At 42.1% G+C, this 21,882-nt stretch overlaps 1 protein-coding gene across 1 annotated transcript in view; it reads left to right on the forward strand.

Moving 5' to 3' along the window:
* LOC136436081 (amyloid beta precursor protein binding family B member 2-like) overlaps positions 1 to 21,882 on the forward strand; it is a 131,379-nt gene that overhangs the window by 47,785 nt on the left and 61,712 nt on the right. The window contains exons 2-4 of the mRNA XM_066429792.1: positions 4,446 to 4,512; positions 13,672 to 14,358; positions 16,741 to 17,008. Of these exons, the coding sequence (XP_066285889.1) occupies positions 4,473 to 4,512; positions 13,672 to 14,358; positions 16,741 to 17,008 (995 nt within the window). The 5' untranslated portion in view covers positions 4,446 to 4,472. The remainder of the gene's footprint in view (positions 1 to 4,445; positions 4,513 to 13,671; positions 14,359 to 16,740; positions 17,009 to 21,882) is intronic.

Genomic DNA, 21,882 nt, shown 5'->3' on the forward strand with positions numbered 1-21,882 from the left:
GATTTGGAGAAGTGGTGGTATTTAGGTCGGTCCATCACTTCTTCATCACAGATGAGGAGATGCCCAATTATCGGTGCCATGCTGATATGAAAACTGCATCGATCCCCTTGTCTAATGGTCTGTTGGAGTATCGCGCTTGGGTGGCTTACGAGTTATGTTAACAGGAATTACTGGAGCACATTTTAGGGTAGATATATTAGAAAAGACAGCTTTCTAGCTTTGAATATACTCTAAATGCAGAAATGTTTGCGGTGGTTTTATGTCCGCGGTTTTCACGGCGACAGTTTCACAGCGAACTTAAAGCCACCACAAAATTTTTTGTCCAATACTGTAACAGTATGTGACTGTAGTGCCACTGCGAACACTCCATTTTCGCCTCAGCGTGACATAAAAACCATGCAAACTTGAATGCATTTACAGTACTATGTAGATACAAGTGCAGCTGTGTCAATGCTATTTTTTTTAAACATTGTTTGAAGTTATGTTTAAGTACTTGTTATCCATGCTCCTTTGTTTGCATCCTTCATTCTTATGCTAAAGACCTCATCATTTCAGTCAATACAGTACTATAGGGAATATGCATAGAATAACTTGGTGAACTGTTTTATTAGATTTTTGTATAGATCCTTTTGTTCCCTATAGCTTATATTCCCTATGTTTTATGGAGGGTAGATTAGGGGTTGTACATTGTTAATGGTGGCATGCAGAGTAGATTAGGAGTTGTACATTGTTAATGGTGGCATGGAGAATAGATTAGGGGTTGTACATTTTTAATGATGGTATGGAGGATGGGTTAGGGATTGGACATTATTAATGGTATGGAGGATGGGTCAGGGATTGTACATTGTTAATGGTATCGAGGGTGGATTAGGGGTTGTACATTGTTAATGGAATGGAGGATAGATTAGGGGTTGTACATTTTCATTTGCATGAAGGGTGGATCAGGGGCTGTACATTTGCCGCTTGACAGACGGGGTCATGTTTGATGGATGTCCCTGTGGCCATCAGCACCCTGACCACTCATGAGTGCAGTTGAAGTAAATGTTGCGTTAATCCCCCCATATTTGTGGGTACACTTCTGGGTCAGACACCACTTAGGTGCATGAGTCAGGGTTGCAGAGGTGATCGTCCGTATGTGTGTCAAAGACGTTTTTGAGGATGTCATCCTCAGTGATAATCGGATGTCTTGTCACCTTTACTACATGCTGAGTCAAACAGATAATATTTTAAAGTTGATTTTTGTATGCAGTTAAAGGGGCACAAAATCTCCAGGTTTCCTTGGGACCTCAAAAACGACTTACACACTACAATTAACACAAATCCATTCAAAGGATCTTGAGTTACAGGTGTGAACTCCCACAACCAAAAACAGTACCTCCGTCAGAGATGACCCTCCTTTCCGGAGGTAATGAGAGCTAAGGTCACTTTTCTCTGCTACAAGACATGGTCCTCATTAGATTATCCTGATCAGCGCATTCCTGGAACCCCCCTCCCCCATACTGGCTATGACTCACATGTTTTTCATGTACATGATATGGTTGGGCGCATCCTGTGGTAGAAAGCACATGTAAAGGCATGCATGAGTCACAACAGCATTCCATACCTCATTGGCAAAAACAGTACCCCTGTCAGAGGTGAACCTTCTTTCCAGAGGTAATTAGAGCAAAGGTCACTTTTCTCTTTTACAAGTCATGTTCCTCATTAGATTATCCTGCTTCCTGGAACCCCCCTCCCCCATACTGACTGGCTATGACTCACATGTTCTTCATGTGTATCATGTGGTTGGAGGCATCCTGTGGTCGTTAGCGCATGTAAGGGTAATGACTCATAATTCCTATGGTGCAGGCTTTTAGCAAGGATTTATAGACAAGGGGTTCAAAAATGGGGGGATGCTGTGATGCAAGGTTAGGTGTGTTCTAGTCTTTACTTATCATATTTTAAGCAGACATAAAAACTTCTTGAAAAAGAGTTCGTCCAATTTCCTTGTTATTTTAGTATCATGCGTCCAATTGACGCATGGACGCATGCCTAGCTAGAAGCCTGCTATGGTGGTAAGCACATGTAATGGCATGCATGACTCACAGCTGCAAAGTATGAACAGCATTCCAAACCTCATTAGCAAGGCCCTGGACCAGTTATCCCCTGTGGTCATGTCAATCACTGTAATCACATTGACCTGTGTACCCACCTGTCAATCATGTCACCTGCCTGTCAATCACATGACCCACATGTCAGTCATCTGTCAGATAAATCTGCCGAAGTAAGCAGAAATTTCAATCAGTGCAGGATCAGTTTTGTGACAATAGACCTTCCCGATGTGACCTCAGATGCCCCGCTCGCCCTCCCCCAAATGTTACGACCCCCCTCCCCCAAATGTGACGACCACCCCAGATTGGGGTCAGGATCCCCATGTTAGTCTGTGACACCTTAGGCCCTGGTTATGACTTTTAATCTGGGTCCAGTTTTATCGTTTGGCGTGTTTGAACCGTCATGTTGGTGCCAGTTAACTCTCCTGACCTACACGCCCCCCTCCCCTCCCCTCCCTACCAGGCCAGGTGTTATAGCAAACATTCAGCATTCATGTGATGGAATCTTTCAGTCCATTGAATACTGTCCAAGATAGTCATAACCCCCATTAACATTAATCCGCAGGGTTACATAAATCCGCCACTTTGAAAAACTACTTGGGTTTGAGAAATCTCTAGGGCAGCATCCCAGGGTATGCACAGTTTAGATATTCAGGAGTGCATTATACTGGGGGACGTTGGGTTGGAGATCTGTTTGGATGAATCTTTTCAGGGTGGCGGAATTATGTACGTGGTGGAATAATGTCAGTTTATTTTTACCATTCTGTCATCCAGATAGACAATCCATGTGTGTTTTACTAGGTAGAAAAGATTGAAGCTTAAGTGATTTACACCAGAAAACTGGATACAGTGGATGTGCTCTGAAAATTGAGATGACTGGAAAAATATGTAGAATTTTACTCTACATCATTGTATGTAATCCTCATAATGACATCATTGATGAGCAGGTTACTGATGAGTTATTGATGAGTTAGTGATGGTTTATTGATATGTCGCTGATGTGTCACTGATTACTTATTGATGAGGTGGAGCAGGAAGAGTTTGTTGTTTGATTCACCACGTTTACATCCTGGGAGATACCACACCAGTCTATTTCTTGGGTTTTGGTTTTTGAAATGAAAATCAAACATGAGGAAAAAAACAGAGCACTGTGACTCAGTTTGAAAATTAATCCTTTGTTTTCATGATAGTAATAGACCGAGTTAGCTCCCAATCCAATAGTGTAGAAGTAGAATTTCTTTGGTCCTCTATTAGTAAAAAAACATTGCACTGTGTGAGAGGTCACATTGAAGGGCTCCCTTGGAAATCAGCTGCTGAGTCAGCTGAAGGGACTACCCTAAAGATGAATAAATAAACAAATAAAAATAAATAAATAAATAAATAAATAGCACGAGGTCAATATGAAAACAAAGGGCTGTGAGGAAATCTCATTCTAAACTCAAAACTATACTAATTTTATTCCCTGAAACTGTGTGTAACAAGGCAGACTTTACCCTCAGACTCAGTTTTCAGGTCATTATTTTTTTATCAAACCTGAGAACCAACAAATTAACTTGCCGCGGCCCGACCAGGGGTCAGTCTTAATTCTCCATCTTGCGCTCCGATCCTGCTGCGTGAGTCACCGGCGCTGCACCGAGAAATGTCAGAGGTCACTCGCGCCGCACAGATTGCCTTAAATGGTCGTGCTGGGCCGGCAAATTGACCCCACACTTAGCCACATGCCGCCGCACGTCAGCTGACAGCTCTGAGCCACACTCGGGAAAACAGTGGCAGGGATTGAACTAGTTTTTTTTCTGTTTGCTGCAATGTGTGTTGCATGACACCCAGCCGATATAGTCTAACTTGTAAGGTCGCAGGGCGCAATATTTGTTAGAAATTCTCGAAATTTCTTTTTAGGAATTGCGGGTTGCATGTGGACATTTTGAGCAGTAACAGGTCAATATTGTGGCAGTTTTCCTGTGAAGCTGATAATTCTCTTGGAATGCCGTAGCTGCGACGAGCCGTTACTCTTATTGATTTTTGACAGCGCCTTATTATAGTCACACGGATAGTTTTCAGGGAAGCCTGACCGACATTACCCCGGGTTTTATCACCGTCGGGGGTGAGCCTGTGGTGTGTGCTTCACATCAGGGGGATTCAGATATCAAGTATCAGATCCATACCACAAAGCTTGCAAAGTTGCTCTTATCCTTTTCCACTCTCTCAAAATCTTTTTTCTGCAAATAGCTGGTTGTAGGTAGGTATTTTCAGCCCCGCCATCAGGGTTGCCAGAAGAGTGTGAACAGCCTAGAGTGAAATTCTATGTGTTTTTTGTGTTGTCAAATACTTCAACTAAGTGGTTTCTATGTTTTTATGCAGGTCCTAGCCAGTAGGCAGCAGTGCATCATGGGAAGTCGATGGCGAGGATATGACATCTACAGAGATGGTGAGTTGTTTAATCTTAACTATTTTATTCTACATTGATTCATTTTCTTCCTTCTCAGACACCTTTATATAGAAATCAAGCTAAGCTACAAAAACTGGATTCACTTTCTGAACGTTGAACATTCGTGTTTGTTTGTTTGTTTGTTTGTTTGTATTGCATACCCAGTAAACTGCCTCATGGTGTAACACAAAAAGCAGTAAGTTTCCTTGCTGTGACAAACATAGGGTTTGTTACAGATGTACATCGCAATCAATATGAGACCAGCTTTGCTTCTTAGGTAAGCAACAGGTGCTAGATAATCAGGTGATTCTACCAATATAGGAAGTGTAACAACTATTCTTTGATGCAAATGGCACATGGACATCTCTTTGGTGCTGAACTTCTGGTGACTGTTATGTAGTACTTTCAGCTGTGGAAAATCCTGTCCTGTCGGTAGGGTTTGTTACTGCACATAAACTGAAGCAATCAGTTGGAAGCTCAGCAACCTGGGAACCAATTTGACAGCAAAACAGGTGATTTAACTAAAATCATTAGTGTTATTCCTTTTCCTTGGTGCTGAAGTCATGGTGGTTGTTATTCGGGGCCATTAGTTCTGGAAATTAATGCCTTGAGCAATAGAGTAATGTCCAAAATGTTGAGAATCAGAAGATACGAGATGTGCGATAACCCTGACAGCTGGATTTATTGCTCTTTCAACCTTGGAGGCAACTCCAGTCTCAGAGAAAGATTTGGACCGATTCGATGTGGCTCCCAGTTTGACATTTCATCAGTAAGTGCTTGTTGAATAGATGTGGTTAGATATGAGTGAGGTCATTTCCTCTGCCGTACCTTGTGACTGCCTCCTCGTGTCTGTAGACTGCTGATCAGACAGGTCGATGCCCCCAACTCTCACCACCCAGGGTTCAACGACTCCTTTCTCTGCTCGTGCATGGCTCGGACGGTGTAGTCCAATATTGCTCCTCCAGTGCATCATCCCCGGGTATGCACAGTTTAGATATACAAGAGTGCCTTATGCAGGGGGACATTGGGTTGGAGATCTGTTTGGATTTATCTTTTCAGGGTGGCGGAATTATGTACGTGGCGGAATTATGTTAGAAGATTTTAACCATTCTGTCATCCAGATAGACAATCCAGGAGTTTCTCCATGTCCAAAAACTTGAAAATAGAATGATTTACACCAGAAAACTTGATACAGCACATGTGCTCTGAAAATGGAGATGATTCGGAAAAATGTAGAATTTTACTCCACATCAATGTATGTAATCTTCATAATGACATCATTGATGAGCAGGTTTCTGAGGGTTTATGGATGTGTTACATACGAGTAAAGTCATTTCCTCTTCCGTACCTTGTGACTGCCTCCTCGTGTCTGTAGACTGCATGATCAGACAGGTCGATGCCCCCAACTCTCACCACCCAGGGTTCAACGACTCCTTTCCTCACCACTCGTGCATGACTCGGACTGGGTAGTCCAATATTGCTGCCGAAATAGACGAAATGTAACATTAAATCTCTGTAGAGTACATGTTGGTTGAAATAGATGAAATGTAACATTAAATCTCTGTAGAGTACATGTTGGTTGAAATAGATGAAATGTAACATTAAATCTCTGTAGAGTACATGTTGGTTGAAATAGATGAAATGTAACATTAAATCTCTGTAGAGTACATGTTGGTTGAAATAGATGAAATGTAATATTAAATCTCTGTAGAGTACATGTTGGTTGAAATAGATGAGATGTAACATTAAATCTCTGTAGAGTACATGTTGGTTGAAATAGATGAAATGTAACATTAAATCTCTGTAGAGTACATGTTGGTTGAAATAGATGAAATGTAATATTAAATCTCTGTAGAGTACATGTTGGTTGAAATAGATGAGATGTAACATTAAATCTCTGTAGAGTACATGTTGGTTGAAATAGATGAAATGTAACATTTAATCTCTACTTCCTACGGGCTTTCAGCTTCAGTTGATACATTCTGTACAATCATCAAACAAGTTTAGCATTTCAAACCTGTAGTACTGAAATTAGGCATCATCTAACACAAGCAGGAGTGCTTTTCTAATTGTGTAAAGAAAAGTACATGTTGGTCGAAATAGATGAAATGTAACATTAAATCTCTGTAGAGTACATGTTGGTTGAAATAGATGAAATGTAACATTAAATCTCTGTAGAGTACATGTTGGTTGAAATAGACGAAATGTAACATTAAATCTCTGTAGAGTACATGTTGGTTGAAATAGACGAAATGTAACATTAAATCTCTGTAGAGTACATGTTGGTTGAAATAGACGAAATGTAACATTAAATCTCTGTAGAGTACATGTTGGTTGAAATAGATGAAATGTAACATTAAATCTCTGTAGAGTACATGTTGGTTGAAATAGATGAAATGTAACATTAAATCTCTGTAGAGTACATGTTGGTTGAAATAGATGAGATGTAACATTAAATCTCTACTTCCTACTGGCTTTCAGCTTTAGTTGATGCATTCTGTACAATCATCAAACAAGTTTAACATTTCAAACCTGTTGTGCTGAAATAAACCAGCATCAACACAAGCAAGAATGCTTTTTAATTGTGTAAAGAAAAGTAAATGTTGGTTGAAATGGATGAAATGTAACATAAAATCTCTCTACTTCCTCTGGGATCTCAGTTTCAGTTGTGCATTTTGTGCTGACTCCATGACATGTAGAGTTATCAAACAAGTTTAGCATTCAAACCTGAAGTACTGAAATTAGGCAGCATCAACGCAAGCAAGACTGCTTTTCTAATTGTGTAAACTTAAGAAGAGTACATGTTGGTTGAAATGGTTTAAACGTTACATTAAAAATCTGTACGTTCTACTGGCTTTCAGCTCTAATTTATGCATTCTGTGCCTTCTGCATTGCAGAATCATCAAACAGGTTTAACATTTCGAACTTGTTGTGCTGAAATTAACCAGCATCTAACACAAGCAAGAGTGCTCTTTTAATTGTGCAAAGAAAAGTAAATGTGGGTTGTATTGGCTTTTTTCTGTGTCAGAGGTTGTAGTTTGGTCAGTCTGGTGTAGTTCTGCCCTCCTCCCATTGATTCCGTCACTCAAGCCATCGGGTTCAGGTGTGCAGCCGAACACGTGGATATTGAAGTAATTTGTCACCTGGGGATCACTTCAAAAGTTCTGCCAACCTCCTTGGTTAAAAAAAAGAACTGCAGCATTTTCAAAGGGATCGTTTCAAAGATTTATTCTTCTTTCTAGTTTTGGGAAAAGTACTTCATTTTGAATCACAAGACAACTACTGTGAATGCATTTAAGTTTGCATAGTTTTTATTTCGCGCTAAGAGGAAAATGGAGTGTTTGCGGTGGTTGTAAGTTTGCAGCAGCGCTATAGTCTCATACTGTTACAGTATTGGACAAAAATGTTCGCGGTGGTTTTAAGTCCGTAGTGAAACAGTCACCGTGAAAACCGCCAACGTAACGGCACCACGAACATTTCTACATTTACAGTATTCAGTCAGTATTGGTTGTTCCCATTGCTGTACAAAGGGCGGCTTCTGTAGCCATGGTAGATATTGGATATGAGTCATGCATTGGAGACTTCATGGTATTGAGAAAACTACATCTGTTTGATTTCCTATTATCCAAAATGTGAGACACTTCTTGCAAACGGTGTTGAACTTCAAATGGTCTTTTTCTTTCCAGTCATGATACTTAATGACTTTCATGCCATCACATGCGTTTTACCAGTTTTTAGGGAAACATTCCCATAAGGCCACACCAATTTGATTTCTTGGTTAACGGAATTTTAAAAAAAATACTAGATTGGAAAATCAACATAAAAACAGAATCTCAGAGGAAAGTTTGTACTTTGGTGCACACAGTGTCAGTGAGTGAACAGGGTCAGGTGCAAGTTTACACCCCAGCCTTCTGTTTTCATGATGTCCTCGTAGTACTTAGTAAAAATAAAATTTAAAAAATCACCATGAAAACAGAATTTCAAAGGAAAGTTTGTACTTTGGTTCACACAGTTTCAGAGAGTGAACAGGGTCAGGTGCAAGTTTTCACCCCAGCCTTCTGTTTTAATGATGTCCTTGTAGTACTTAGTAAAAGTAAAATTTAAAAAAAAATCTGTTAACCAAGAAATTAAATTGGTGTGGCCTAAAGAAGACAGATTAACCCTTTCAAAACACCATCCAGGTACTGCTCCCCTCCAGCCTGATTCTCCAGTAACTGCAGTCTGGCCTGTGGAAATTGGTGTTGTTAGTAGAAAGTGATGTTGTTAGTTTTGAGTGAGTTATGAGTCTGTCGGTCCGTAATGTCCGACACCCCCACGCTCAGGTTATAAGATAGACAGACTGCCAACAGTAACTGTCATTGTTGGAGGTCATTGAAGCTACGTTCAGTCTGTTTTACACGACCACTTCACAACCAAAAATGCCTTTTCTTATTTTTCTTGTGTCTTCTTTTACACAGAAAAAAATTCTCAAAAGAAGAAAACTTTTTGTGTTAAAGAATCACAGTTTGTCCACAAGTTAAGATTTTTTCTTAGAAAATTTGTCTTGAAGTAAGATTATTCAAGAAAGGGGAAAATTCTAACATTTTTTTAAGCATAACAAAACTTGAAATCAATAAAAACAAGAAATTCAGACTTGAGTCTCTAGAAATTCTTGAGGGTGAAAATCTTGTTGAGAAATAGTTTCTTAACTTAAGAGAATTAGGAAAGTGTTTCTTGTTGTGAAAATTTCCATGGAAAGAATCAGACTAATTCTTCCATTTTTCTTTCTTATTCATTTTTGAAATTCTTAGTATAAGAAAATTTGTCCACGAGTTAAGAAAAACAAGAAAAACTAGAAAAGCAAAAAAAATTGAATTGCTCTAAACCATAAGGCCGCACAGATTTATGTCCTCGTTTCTCAGACATTTCAAAGTAAAGATTAAGCATTGGATCAACATGAAAGCAGAGGGCTGGGAGGAAACTTAGAATTTACTATATTCACTTACCTTATTATTTGAATGGTGACGTAAAGCTGGCGGCCCCATGTATGAGGGAGATTCAGGCATAAGTCTCAAGCTTCAAACCTCTGCACGTAAAAGAACCCAACACACCTATCGAGAGTAGGGATGGCCCGGTGTGCTTGGCCAAAACAAGCGAGCCGTGGTGAAGCCGCATTGCACTACCACTAGCTACTTGAAAAGCGTCATGCTTCACCTCAATTAAGGATGACTGCTTTACCTTTAAACATGTGGCTATTATTTTGAAGATGATAATGCCATCTTGTAATTCCTTTTCGTCAGTATCATGTCTTTTACATTATGATTGTTTTTTTGGGACGATAACTAAAAGAGGCCCCTGCACTACACCGTATCTGTAAATAGCTTCAAACACCCGTAACTCTTCGAGACAGATTTGCATGACCAACACAAGTAGGCATGACAAGAAAGTCAATACGATATCGCCAGCCGCAGCCTCGTGCCTGCAAAGCTGACGTGTTATGCCTAAAGTCAGTTTTACTGGTTCACAGATGCAGATAAGGGTATTGATGTACGTTTGGTAGGCAGTGTAGGCCTATGTTTGACTACGTGTGCAACGTGACCAACTGGCAGGTTCCAAAAGTAAATCCCTCTGTGATTCTCTAACTCTATCAAGTGCAATTTAGCTGTCATACGACATTTATTCCATCAGAAAGAGTTCATTCAGTCGGGAATGCTCTCTATACTTTCTGTATCTATATTCGTGAAGGCCCGCCCTACCCACAAAAGGGTCACGACGAAAACACATGACCCCGAATTTTAGATCGGTTTGTGAACCACTCCCGGACAAAAGGCTGTGTGACAACCGCCTATCAACGGATAAGGTCTGCTGTTCGGCCGGGATAAATCGATCGCAGAATCACTATGATTTGCCCTGGATGGAGTGGACTTGTTTGACTCCTTTCTGAGAGGATGTCAGAAGAGATTTCTCCGACAGAAATAGGCAGGCGGTGTATATATTTGTATTGACAGTGGGGTTTTGACATGTCCTTGGATCTATTTTTGTGGATCCCACTGTCCAGTGAGCTATGTTGATGATACTGTAAAGTGCTTTAGTGATATGGATAGATACTGTTTTGGCTTTGTGTGCAATTTTTGAGATCAGCAGTTCATTTTCGCACTCACCCAAAGATCCTCCTCCCAAAAAACGTTCAGGACAATTCTGTTCAATAGCAGAAACTACAACGGAACACTTCAGCACAAACTATGACAAATAATTATTTATACTGTAATTTTTGTAGTCTTCTTTGCAGAGAAAGAAAGGCTTTGACTTGACTTGACTTAATCAAGTACATGTATCTTCACAGCTTGAACACACTGGAGATCTATGCCTTAGTATTGTATACCTAAACCCGGACCTGAACGTAAACCTCTGGATCTGAACCTGGACCTGAACCTGAACACGGGTTTAGGTAGACAGCACTAGTATGCCTACATATAAGGTGCAGTGAGCTCTACATGTACCAGCAGCAGGCTGATAGCTTTTCATTTTATTGATTATCTGGAAATGTATTGGAAATGCATTAGTTTTGTCTTGTAAAAATTTGATGCTTGATGCTGCAATGATTTCTGTTTGATGGCACTGGGGAAAAGGTCGTTGACCCCTTTCCTTACTATCATGTAACCTGAGACACCAGTTTAGGTCACATCAATGTAATGTATTGGTTCTTGGATTTGAAGGAATAATTCTGAACTTGAATCAACAGTTACTTCAAAATCAGTCGTAGAATAATCTGCATATAGGTAACCTCCAATAACATTAATCAGACGGGTTACATAAATCCGCCACTGTGAAAAACAGTGGGTTTGTGAAATCTCTAGTGCAGCACCCCCAGGTATGCACAGGTTTACAGGAGTGCATCATACTGGGGGACGTTGGGTTGGAGATTTGTCTGGACGTATCTGTTCAAGGTGGCGGAATTATGTACCCCGGTGGAATTACATGTATATTAGTAGACGTTACATAGTTTCAGGGAGTGAATACAGCCATGTTAGAGTTTTCTACCATTCCTGTGTTCATCTTAACCTACGATTTCGTTTGATATGTCTGAGAAGCATTTTGGAAATGATTTGATGCAATAATTCCTGTTCTTAAGTGAAGTGGGCCAGTGGCCGACACTTGCACTAGAGCCGGATCAATGCTTTTAAAACATTAAGGGCAGTGTCTGGATGGCCGTGATTACCCGCATAGGAAACAGCAGGGGTGCATTTGTGAGTGGGCAGCATGGGTCCAGGTCTCGAAGGGTAAGTTAGCCGAGTAGTGATACTGTTTAGTTTTTTTTTTTTTTGTAGAAAAAAATTGCAAGGGGAAGCATTGCGAGGGAGCGCAGTGACCAAGTGGGGGGATGGTGTGGAAGGGGGGGGGTTTCAACCTATCCACAGTGTGGAGTTATAGAGAATTCTAAGTTAAAGTGGGGCATACTTAAGCTTCCTGAGGGGCAAAATTACTGTCAGACAGATCACAGTTGAAGACTGTGGCCACATGTGACCTAGCATCACCCATGGTAAAACAGAAATTTATGCTTGTCAGAATCTGCTCTTCAGGGTAAGGGGGTGCATGGTCAGGATATGAGGGCGCTCCGCCCCTGTTACCCTCTTTCCATGAACCCCTGCTATTTATCCTGTGACTAACACATATGCACTGTGCTTGGAAGGGCTGTTGGATATATACATTTCTTTGTAGACAATGCATGAACATCGTTTTTGAAGCAACATGTTGTAGGAGTTAGTTGCAATAGCTTGGATTTTTTTTTTTGTTCCCACAAATTGTCGATGTATGAGAGTAGGTGGGATATTGATGATGCAGTTATCCTCCAGAACAGGTTTGCAAGGTGGCTGGGGACTAAGCTTGGATGTATACATCGATGTTTTGCTTTTATTTGTGCGTTGGGTTGTAGGAGAACGTCTCGTTTGCTCCTGGGGTTTGTCCAACATTTTAAATTATGGTAAATCGATCCTACAGTCTGTAGGGGTCGACTCCAGCTCGGACATGTTGTAAGGGATTGCATTCGTCATTTCAGATGGTGACATTAAGCCGATGGCCCCGTATATGAGGGAGCTTCAGGCATTAGCCTCAAGCATCAAACCTCTGCACGTAAAAAAAACCAACACACTTATTGAGAAGAGTAGGGGTGACCCGGTGTGCTTGGCCAAAAACGGGAGTTGTGGCGAAGCCGCATTGCACTACCACTAGCTACTTGAAAAAGCATCATGCTTCACCTCAAATGAGGATGCCTTGAAACGAGAAAAAAAAGATATAGTAGAAAGGGTAGAATCATTGTGTTCGTTAATCTGTTGTTTTGATACAACATCAGCGCCCAACCTACTGCCTTCCTTTTTGGTCAACCATTCCTGCCACTAATTTGATTTTGGGAATAAGTGGTTCCAATCTTCCCATCAGAAACCCACTAATGGCAAGCGATAGCTGTGGAGAAGAAGAGAGCACATTGTTGCTTAATGTCCTGTCCTGTTCCTTCATTATTGTACTTAATTTACAACATTTTAGCCATGCACTGGCCATGCACACAGCCGTGAACAACTTCATCAGCTTAGTAGGTCAATGGAGAATGGCACTCTTCTTTCACAACCTGGCATTTCCTTTCAGCCAATGTTTAATCAGCAGCTCTGCTGCCTAAGCTTGAAAGTTCTCAGTCTTTGTCAAGGAGTGAGCAATCCACCGCTGGGATGATGTCACGTTATGCAGATAGCACACGTGACTCCATGAGCAGTGGATCATAAGTAGCGGAAAGTCTGTGGCGTCCGCCGTCTCTTTTGAGGGATAGTTGTATAGGGCCCTGATGTAAGTGGCTTCCTTGATTCCTCTAGGCTCTACTCTACTGCCTGTATCAGGGCCTAACCTGGACCTGATGTCTGCTGGCTGCCGTCAGTTTGCTGCTGTCAGGACACTGGCAGGAAGAAAACTCTTGGTTTTGTAAGAAGAATCCTAATAGTATCTCCATTATCTGCATAGAGATAGTTGTTGGAGACAAGTGTCAGTTATATCATGTATATTTAACTAATAATAGTATTCATTTGTTTGCTTGTTTGACACATCAGGCCCAGTCAAGACAGTTAAAGACCACCTGTACCAAATCTTAGTCAGTGATCTAACTTGTCTGTCTGTTTGTATGTTTGCTTACTCCAGATAACGGCCCAGTAGAGACAGTAAACAACCACTCGTACCAGCTCCACCCCAACCCCTCCAGCCTGATGTCGTCCACTACCGCAGATATCCACCAGTCCGACCGCACCAACTCCAACGTCCCGCCCAACACGCTCAACCTCCAGTCGTCGCTCAACGACGCCATGAACGCCGCCACGCGCACCACGACCGGAGGCGGGAAGAGTCGGAAGAAGTACGCCACGACAGACCTGTCTTCCATGGGCATCCCCGGGGGGCTGGCCACCGAGCCAATCCTGACTCAGACTGGCGTCACTACGGAAGACCTTCAGCGGCCGCGCGCGGGGTCACAGTCCAAACGGAAAGATGCGGACTCCCCGAAGGCACCGCCTGTACAGAACGCGAACCAGCCGGCGGAGAAGTCGAGAGAATCCACCGGCTACTCCTCCAAGCGGAAAGGTTTCCTGGATTACTACGCCGACCTTGAGAAGTCGGCCAACACGAAGGTCGCGGAGGCCTGGGAGAAGCAGCTTCCTGAGGAGAACACGAGAATAGCGCGGATCGAGGAGAAGCTGAAGCAGCCTCCGCCCGAGGGGGCCAGCCTGTCGGAGCCACCCAAGCCGGAGCTGGGCCCGGTGGCCAAGCTGGCCCTGGACAGGTGTGAACAGAACAGGAGAGGCCGACTTGGCGCTGACATCAAACACTACAAAGGTCAGGATATATCAGTGTGATATAAACTTTCCCTGTTTCGAAAAATTAGTATCTTTCTAAAAAAAAAAGAGTTTCTTATTGCATCTCGGAGTGGGAAGATGGAGAAGCATCTGGGTAAGTGGGATGGATTAAGGTCTTATTTTTCAATACGCTTTGCAAACATTTATAATTTCAGTTTGTTATTCTTAGTTCAGTACTTTGTTGTATCCTTAATTTTTGTTCTTGAAAGGCACCAGTCATCTTTATTCATCGCAACTGAACTAGCTGTCCTGGTTTTTCTGTAGTTTATTGTTTACCATGTTCAATTATGATTGCTTGTATGACATTTTCTTGAATAGGATAAAAAATTTAAAAAAACCTTTCCCTTCTGCATGTATGGAAAAAGGCATGCTCAGCTCCGACATTAAACGCTATAGTATAAAGGTCAGCATATAGAAAAAGACATGCTCCCAGGTGATAAATGATGATGCAGTGTTCTCGCCAGGCCTTTTCAGCATAGGGGCCCCCTATGCTGTGATTTGGACCCCCTATGCTGTGATCTGGACCCCTATGCTGTGTTTCAACCAGCATAGGGGTGTTTCTTTCTGGGAAAAACCTTGTGACCCTTCATAAATCTTATAAAAAGTTCAGATTTGGCTTTAGAATGAGGCTGTGACAGAGGAAAAACTTCACAAAATTTGTCCCTCAAAATGCATGAAATAATGTCTCATTGGGTTATGAATTTACAAATTTTCCGGGAGAACATGCCGGACTCCCTACTCTGGTCACTCCACGCGTGACTTGCACCGCGTTAAGTTGGCCTTCTGTACCTGACCCTATATGCTGTGACAAAATCCTGGTGAGAACACTGGTGTATGTGCAAATGTAGGTCACATATGAACAAGGCTGTCCAGGGTCTAAAGGAACAGTGATGTAGAGGAAGACTTGCTGTACCCTGTCATTGAACCAGGGAAATTCCCTTAGCTCTTTCCCGTAACCACAATAAACAGTGGACCATGACTCCCCATCCTAAAGATTGTGAGAAAAAGATTGTGCCAGTACATGTAAGTTTTTACAAACTTTGATACAAATTGCAGCCATGTATGCTGTAGGACAAAACTTTGACATGATACGAAATGCACCCATAGGATATTGAAAGTTTTCTTTTTACACAACCAGCGACTTCTTACCTGGGTACTCCAGTCAGTCGGAAAATGCAGCCTTATATGCTGTAGGACAAGACTGCACCGATGTAGGTACACTGATGACACCCCGGTGATAAATGACCCCCCGGCCGCATGTGAACAGGCCTGTCCACATGGTCATTAATTCTCCCACCCGCCGGGAATTATCGTCCGCTCGACAAGAATGCGGGAATTTGTCGGACGTCCGCAGCGATGATAACCGCTATCCGTCATCTCCCCGCTGTCGTTGTCACCTGGTGCAGATAATGTCTTCTTCCCCGTCCCTCTGCCCTCTAAAGTGCCGAGCTGGCAACTTTTGAACGAAAGACAAATTACTTGAGAAGAAGATGGCTTCCTTGTAGGAAACTTTGCCCCGTGGATCGCTCCCTGCGTGATGTAGGAGTGTCGACCTGCCATTTACCTCGCGATGTCTGCATGAACTCCGAGAATCTCTCTCAAGATGGGCGACGGAATTTTTTCCAGCACTTTTTCCACTAATATATCACCAAAACTTGTCACCAAGTCAGCAGAGATAAGTAATTAGTAATAAATTCAGGACCTGGGTGCTTTTTTTTAAGTCTTAACACTCTACAGGTACATGTACACCTTAAGCTTAAAGCATGATGAATTCAGTTTTTGTTAGTTTGTTTAAGAAATTGTGATCATCAAAAAAGGTACATAATAAAAGGATTTGGTCTCAGATAGTTGTATTTTTCAATGAAGAGAGAAAGCAGACATACATGTGGTTATGATGTGACATTCTGGGCTCAATTTCATGAACTACTGGCCAGGGTTAATACAGTCACAGTCGCTGACAGTGGTATTCTGTACCCAACATCCCCAGCCCTTTACCAAGGACCTGTACATTGATTGAATGTTTGGTTATTATTTGATTGTTGTTTACCTAGTAACCCTAACATGATTTTAACATGTTACCCCCGCCTCAAACCCCACTCACAGAAGACTGGGGGTTCGTTCGTTTACTTGTTGTCTACCTCACATTGAAACATGTTATCCCTCCATCCAGCACTATTACAGAAAACTGTTTGTTTATCATGTGTCTTAAACATGTTATCCCTCCCCCAGCCCCTGTTACAGATAACTGTTTGTTTATCGTGTCTCTTACATTTTAACATGTTATCCTTCCACCCAGCCCCTGTTACAGAAAACTGTTTGTTTATCGTGTGTCTTACATTTTAGCATGTTATTCCTCCCCCAGCCCCTGTTTCCGAGGACCTGTACGCCACCTCTGCGAAGACGAAGGTCGAGGCTGACAGGTTAGAGCGCCCGCGCGACCTTCCCGTCCCAAGGTCGGTCAGCGATGAGGGGTACGACGGGATGTTCAGCTCCCCCGAGGCGGACCACCAGCCGACTCCATCAGTTGAGGAGGAGGAGGAGGATGATGATACAGAGGTGGAGGAGGAGACCGATGATGAAGTTGAGGATGAAGATGTCATCGATGATGTGGAGTTGGAAGGGTTTGAAAGGTAAGATAGTCGATGATGATGATGATGGTAATGATGATGATGATGGTACAGAGGTGGAGGATGAGACCGATGATGAAGTTAAGGATGAAGTTTTCATCGATGATGTTGAGTTGGAAGGGTTTGAAAGGTAAGACAGTTGATGATGATGATGATGATGATGATGATACAGAGGTGGAAGATGAGACTGATGATGAAGTTGAGGATAAAGACATCATTCCTTACGTAGAATTGGAAGGGTTTGAAAGGTAAGAAGACTATACTATAAAGCTGAGTAAGGCCACACAAACGAATTTCCTCGTTTCTCGGTCATTCTAAAGTAAAAATGCAATCAATTGGCCAACATGAAGACTGAGAATTGGGAGGAAAACTTGAATCCGACTTTATTTACTCCCTAAAACTGAGAGTACAAATGTGCAGACTTTCTTCTCAGACTCTTTCTTCCTCGTATTCGCCCAGATCGGCATTTTTTTTTAAATTCCAAGAACCTAGAAATTAAACTGGTGTGGCCTAAGTATCAAGTATCAAACTTTACATAAAGTAATCCCAGGAAGGTCCCCAATCAGTTTTGGTAGGTGTCAAATTTCAGTTCCAGGCGGCCGTGGGGGAAAGGCCCGTGTCCCAGCGGGGCCGTTAGACGGCACAATACTTCAGCGGACTTGATGGCCTTGTCAGCTGCAGGCTCGATGGGCCCGCCGGGACCCGACTGGCCTAGATTGGAGGAACGGATTGGCCTGAGACATTTTAACCCCGGGCCGCGCCAAGTTATTTCCTTGGTTTTCTGTCATTTTGAAGTAAAAAATGTATTGAGAGGTCAGGATGGAAGGCTGTGAGAAATACTCGAATAAGACAATACATGGATTCATGTACGATAAAAGTCACTCAAAACCTTGAAATTTTGGACAAATTGCTGGTACCGTAAACTCCAAATTCTGGTTTCAGTCACTGATGAAAGACAGCGGGTGCTTTTTAAACGTGTGACCATTTTCAAACCTATCCAGTTGTTTTCAAGTCAAAAGGTGAACAAGCATCTGTCACCACAGTCCAGTACAGTAACCCAAAACATATGAGTGGCTCTTGTGAGCCTTGTTTTATGGTGAAACTGAACTTAATAAATAAATGTTGCTTGTGTAACTGTTATCTTGGTACAGACTTTCCCCTCAGATTTAATCTTCACGTAGATCAGATCTTTCAGCTCAGTATCATTGATGTTTTAAGGTGAGAACCGATGAATTACTTTGGCGTGGTCACTTCACAAACTGACCACTGGTTGGGATTGTCAGCTACTCCAATCCTGCAGCAAAATTAAATGGAAAACAGAAGTGCCCTGTCCGCTGACCACTCATTTAATTTACCGGTCAGTCCGGGTTTCCCCATCCTTACAATCTCCGCCGTAATTGGTACCCGGCCCGGGTGTTAATAATTGATGCGGTAATGCAGCAGGTCTTTTTTTCCCAGTGACGTTTCTGGATCATCGGCAAGTTAAGTAGGACCGGCTCTTCGCCACCAATTTGGCGTCCGTGAAACTCGGTGTAAATCCGGGATCCGAGTTTCCAAACTTGCCCTGCTTCCATGCATTATTTATGGAAAGACGGAGAAGTGCCTCTTTTTTAGAGGTGCAAAAAGCTTTTTAATTGATTAAGGGAGTTATGGGTGCCGTCTGAGGGTAATAAAAGCTGCGAAATGATGCGTCGCTGCGCACGTCAGACATCAGCAAAGCTGCCATTTCAACCCCCACATTATGTGAGTTTGACTCTTTGTGTACTTAAAACTGTGTTACAAATTTTCTGTGTTACTGTCCAAGTACATATGCAAAACTATGCATGTGTAGTAGATATTTGTACTGGAATTTTAGTCAACTCAGACAGCTTTCAGTAATCCAACATGGTGTGCCTCTTGATTTTGATTGTAATGCCCTCTAATAACACTGCCAAAGATTCTCGGTGATCAAAATGCAGCGATGCACAATAACACGAATTGATATAGGCTCTATCATGGATGAACAATAACCTCGTACCTTTCCATGTCAATCAACTTACATGCTGTCCCTGACTTGCGTGAGGAAAAAACAAGTGACAGTTTGTGTGTGTAGGGATCACAATCATGTACATTTGTACGCAATTACTATAGGGAAACAGGGCGTCCTCTGGGTGTCTCCTGCAAAAGGAGGGCATCTAATTTGCTTGTTTTCTTAGTAGGACGTCCAAAAGACACCCTGACGCCCTGCTAGCTAATAGCCTGGATACAAGTTTGCCTTCCGAGAACAGTGCTTCTGGCAAGTTTTCCGTGACAAAGTTTCCCCCAAAAGTTCTGTGCCCACGGCAGATCTGAGATTGGACATCAATCAAGATTTCCTCGTCTTTCCGTGCCAAGAGCGTTGAAGCGGAGTCTCCTGTGACATTTCAATCGAGTAATTTCCAGAAGGATAACCTTCAGACGCTCGGTTATATTGGTCCGAAGCCGACACACCCTTATCTTCGATAAGACGTGACCCATTTTCCAAACTGAGGCAGTATCAAGAATCTGACTGCAGCACACTGATAGCTGTACAGTCCTTTAAACTTTGCCTAAAGGCCACTGATTTAATTTGAAAATGGTTTTCAGTAGCCAGTAGTATTTTATTTTTGCCTTACATTGTACTTATCATCGTTGTGCAAGAAACATTGACTTGATTTGACGTGTAATTGAAAACATGTGAAAACCGGAAGAGAGTCTCAGTCTGAGGGGAAAGTATGTAACCTTTGTACACAGTTTCAGGGAGTAAATGTCATCAGAGTCAACTTTTACTCCCAGCCCGCTTCTACATGTAAATCAGTCGGCTCGCTTATATCTGTAGCTTTTACATCAAAATGTCTCCGAAGCATGGCAAGGAATCGGCGTGGCTCAAGCTTGATTGGTAGTTGGTTACTTTTGTCTTTATTTGGTGATTTGGTCTATACATGGCATTAGTGTAGGAATAAATTTCCTCCCCTCCCAACTATTTCTGTCTTGCCCTCTCGCTAAATGTTGCAGGGCTCGAAATTAATTTTTGGAAATAGGTGCACTGGTGCACCCAGCCAAAATATTTAGGTGCACAGAAAGAATTTTGGGTGCACCCCATAAAATGAAGTTGAATGTCAGCAAAACACAATTACAAAGTTTGACACTTCTGCCTCTCTTAAGAACTTTAATCTGTAATTCTATAGCTAACATCGAATTTCAAACATTGTCAAGCAATGCAAAATCAATGTACATCAAATAAAGTACAAAAAAAGGTTATATTGCTTTTTCTGATACTTATATCTAGGTGCACTGGTGCACCCACAGTCAAAATTTAGGTGCACATGCACCCAGTATTTCGAGCCCTGTGTTGAATTCAAAATGTGGGAACAGGCAAGGAACGGTGTGGCCTGAACAGATGAGGCAGAAATCTAGAACTTTTTGGGGGTCAAAATCTGTTATGGAACAAGGCTGGAGGGAAAAGCAGAATAGCACATCAGATTATCAGAAGCATGAACAAGAGAGTGGCTGTTTCTGTTGAATTATTAAGTGCCGAACAACCATGGGAAATATAGAAGTCACTTTTATCTCATGCTTCAGGCTACTCCTGCAGAAAAGGATAGCAGGAGTCTGCCAGGAGTTTTCATGTTCAGTAAAATAAAAAAGGCAGTCTTTTGTAACCTCTGCCATTTGGTAATAAAGTTGGGTACTGAAACAATTGGAGTTCCCTTCAATGAGAGTAGCCATGGCTACTGAAACTACTGAAGACGATATACCTGAAACCTTGTCAGTTTCACCGGAGTGTCGTTTGCCCAGTCCAGCTCCCATGATGGAAGAGATCCTATGACCATCATCTCCCGATACAACACAAAATCTTTACATGAAAGTGACCGTACGTACTGAACCTACCAAGAAGCTGTGGATAGCTTAATCTGATTGGTAGCTCGTGAGATGTTGAAGGTTTCTTGTAAACATTCATAGGTAAATTCATGAATAAATAGATGGACAACCAAGTTCCTCTTCTTATCTGGTAAACCTGAGACATCATCTGAGTGTAAAGTTGAGTTGTTTACCAAGATAGGTAACTTTCATGCTAAAACATTGTAAGTTTCATCTGAAAGTCCCCCAGGTTTGAGGCATTGTCCTTTAGCTATTGATGACTCAACGTAACATAAAAGAAGTGAAGCATTAAACTGAAACTGCCTATCACTACCAGAAAGCTCAACTGTATGAAGCGATACTGAAGGTTTCTAGCGCACAACCAAGTTCTTTTTACATGTACCTGCCCTTAACCTGTGTTAACCGTATTATTTGTTATTATTTGCCATTTTTATTGTTGCTATGTATTTCTATGTAAGGGGTTGAACCCCCCAGGAATCTTTTAAAAGCGCCTCCAGGAGATATGTATTTCTGGTAAAAGAAATAAAATTTTAAATTCCAAAAACAACCTTAAACCTTTTAGGTTTCACCAGTAACTCCCCCAGGTTTGAGGCATTGTCCTGACCGGCTCCTTTTCCCAGACCCACCCCGTTCTGATGTGCGTGTTCCTTTGAAGCCGCCGGCCCCATTATTAATACATAAGTTTGCACCACAAAAGGGATGATCTGAAGATAACTCGATTTCCCCTCCCAACAGCAGGGCAGAAATTGGGTTACGGCTTTTCTGTGGGACGCTGCAAAAACTGGTCGTGAAGTCATAACGCCGTAAAATCGCTCTCCCGCTGTGAGCGTGTAAACCAAATTTCAGAATCTAATCACCTTCTGGTACGACTGTGTGTGTACGTACACAGTACCCTCCCCTTATCTGACTGGCGGTGATTGTGCGTATGTTTGAGATGATGTGATTTGACTCGGGCACAGAGACACACCCAGATATAAACGCACAGAGATATCAGCAGT

This window comes from Branchiostoma lanceolatum, chromosome 6 (assembly GCF_035083965.1).
Source record: "Branchiostoma lanceolatum isolate klBraLanc5 chromosome 6, klBraLanc5.hap2, whole genome shotgun sequence".
In the NCBI taxonomy this organism is placed as follows: Eukaryota; Metazoa; Chordata; class Leptocardii; order Amphioxiformes; family Branchiostomatidae; genus Branchiostoma; species Branchiostoma lanceolatum.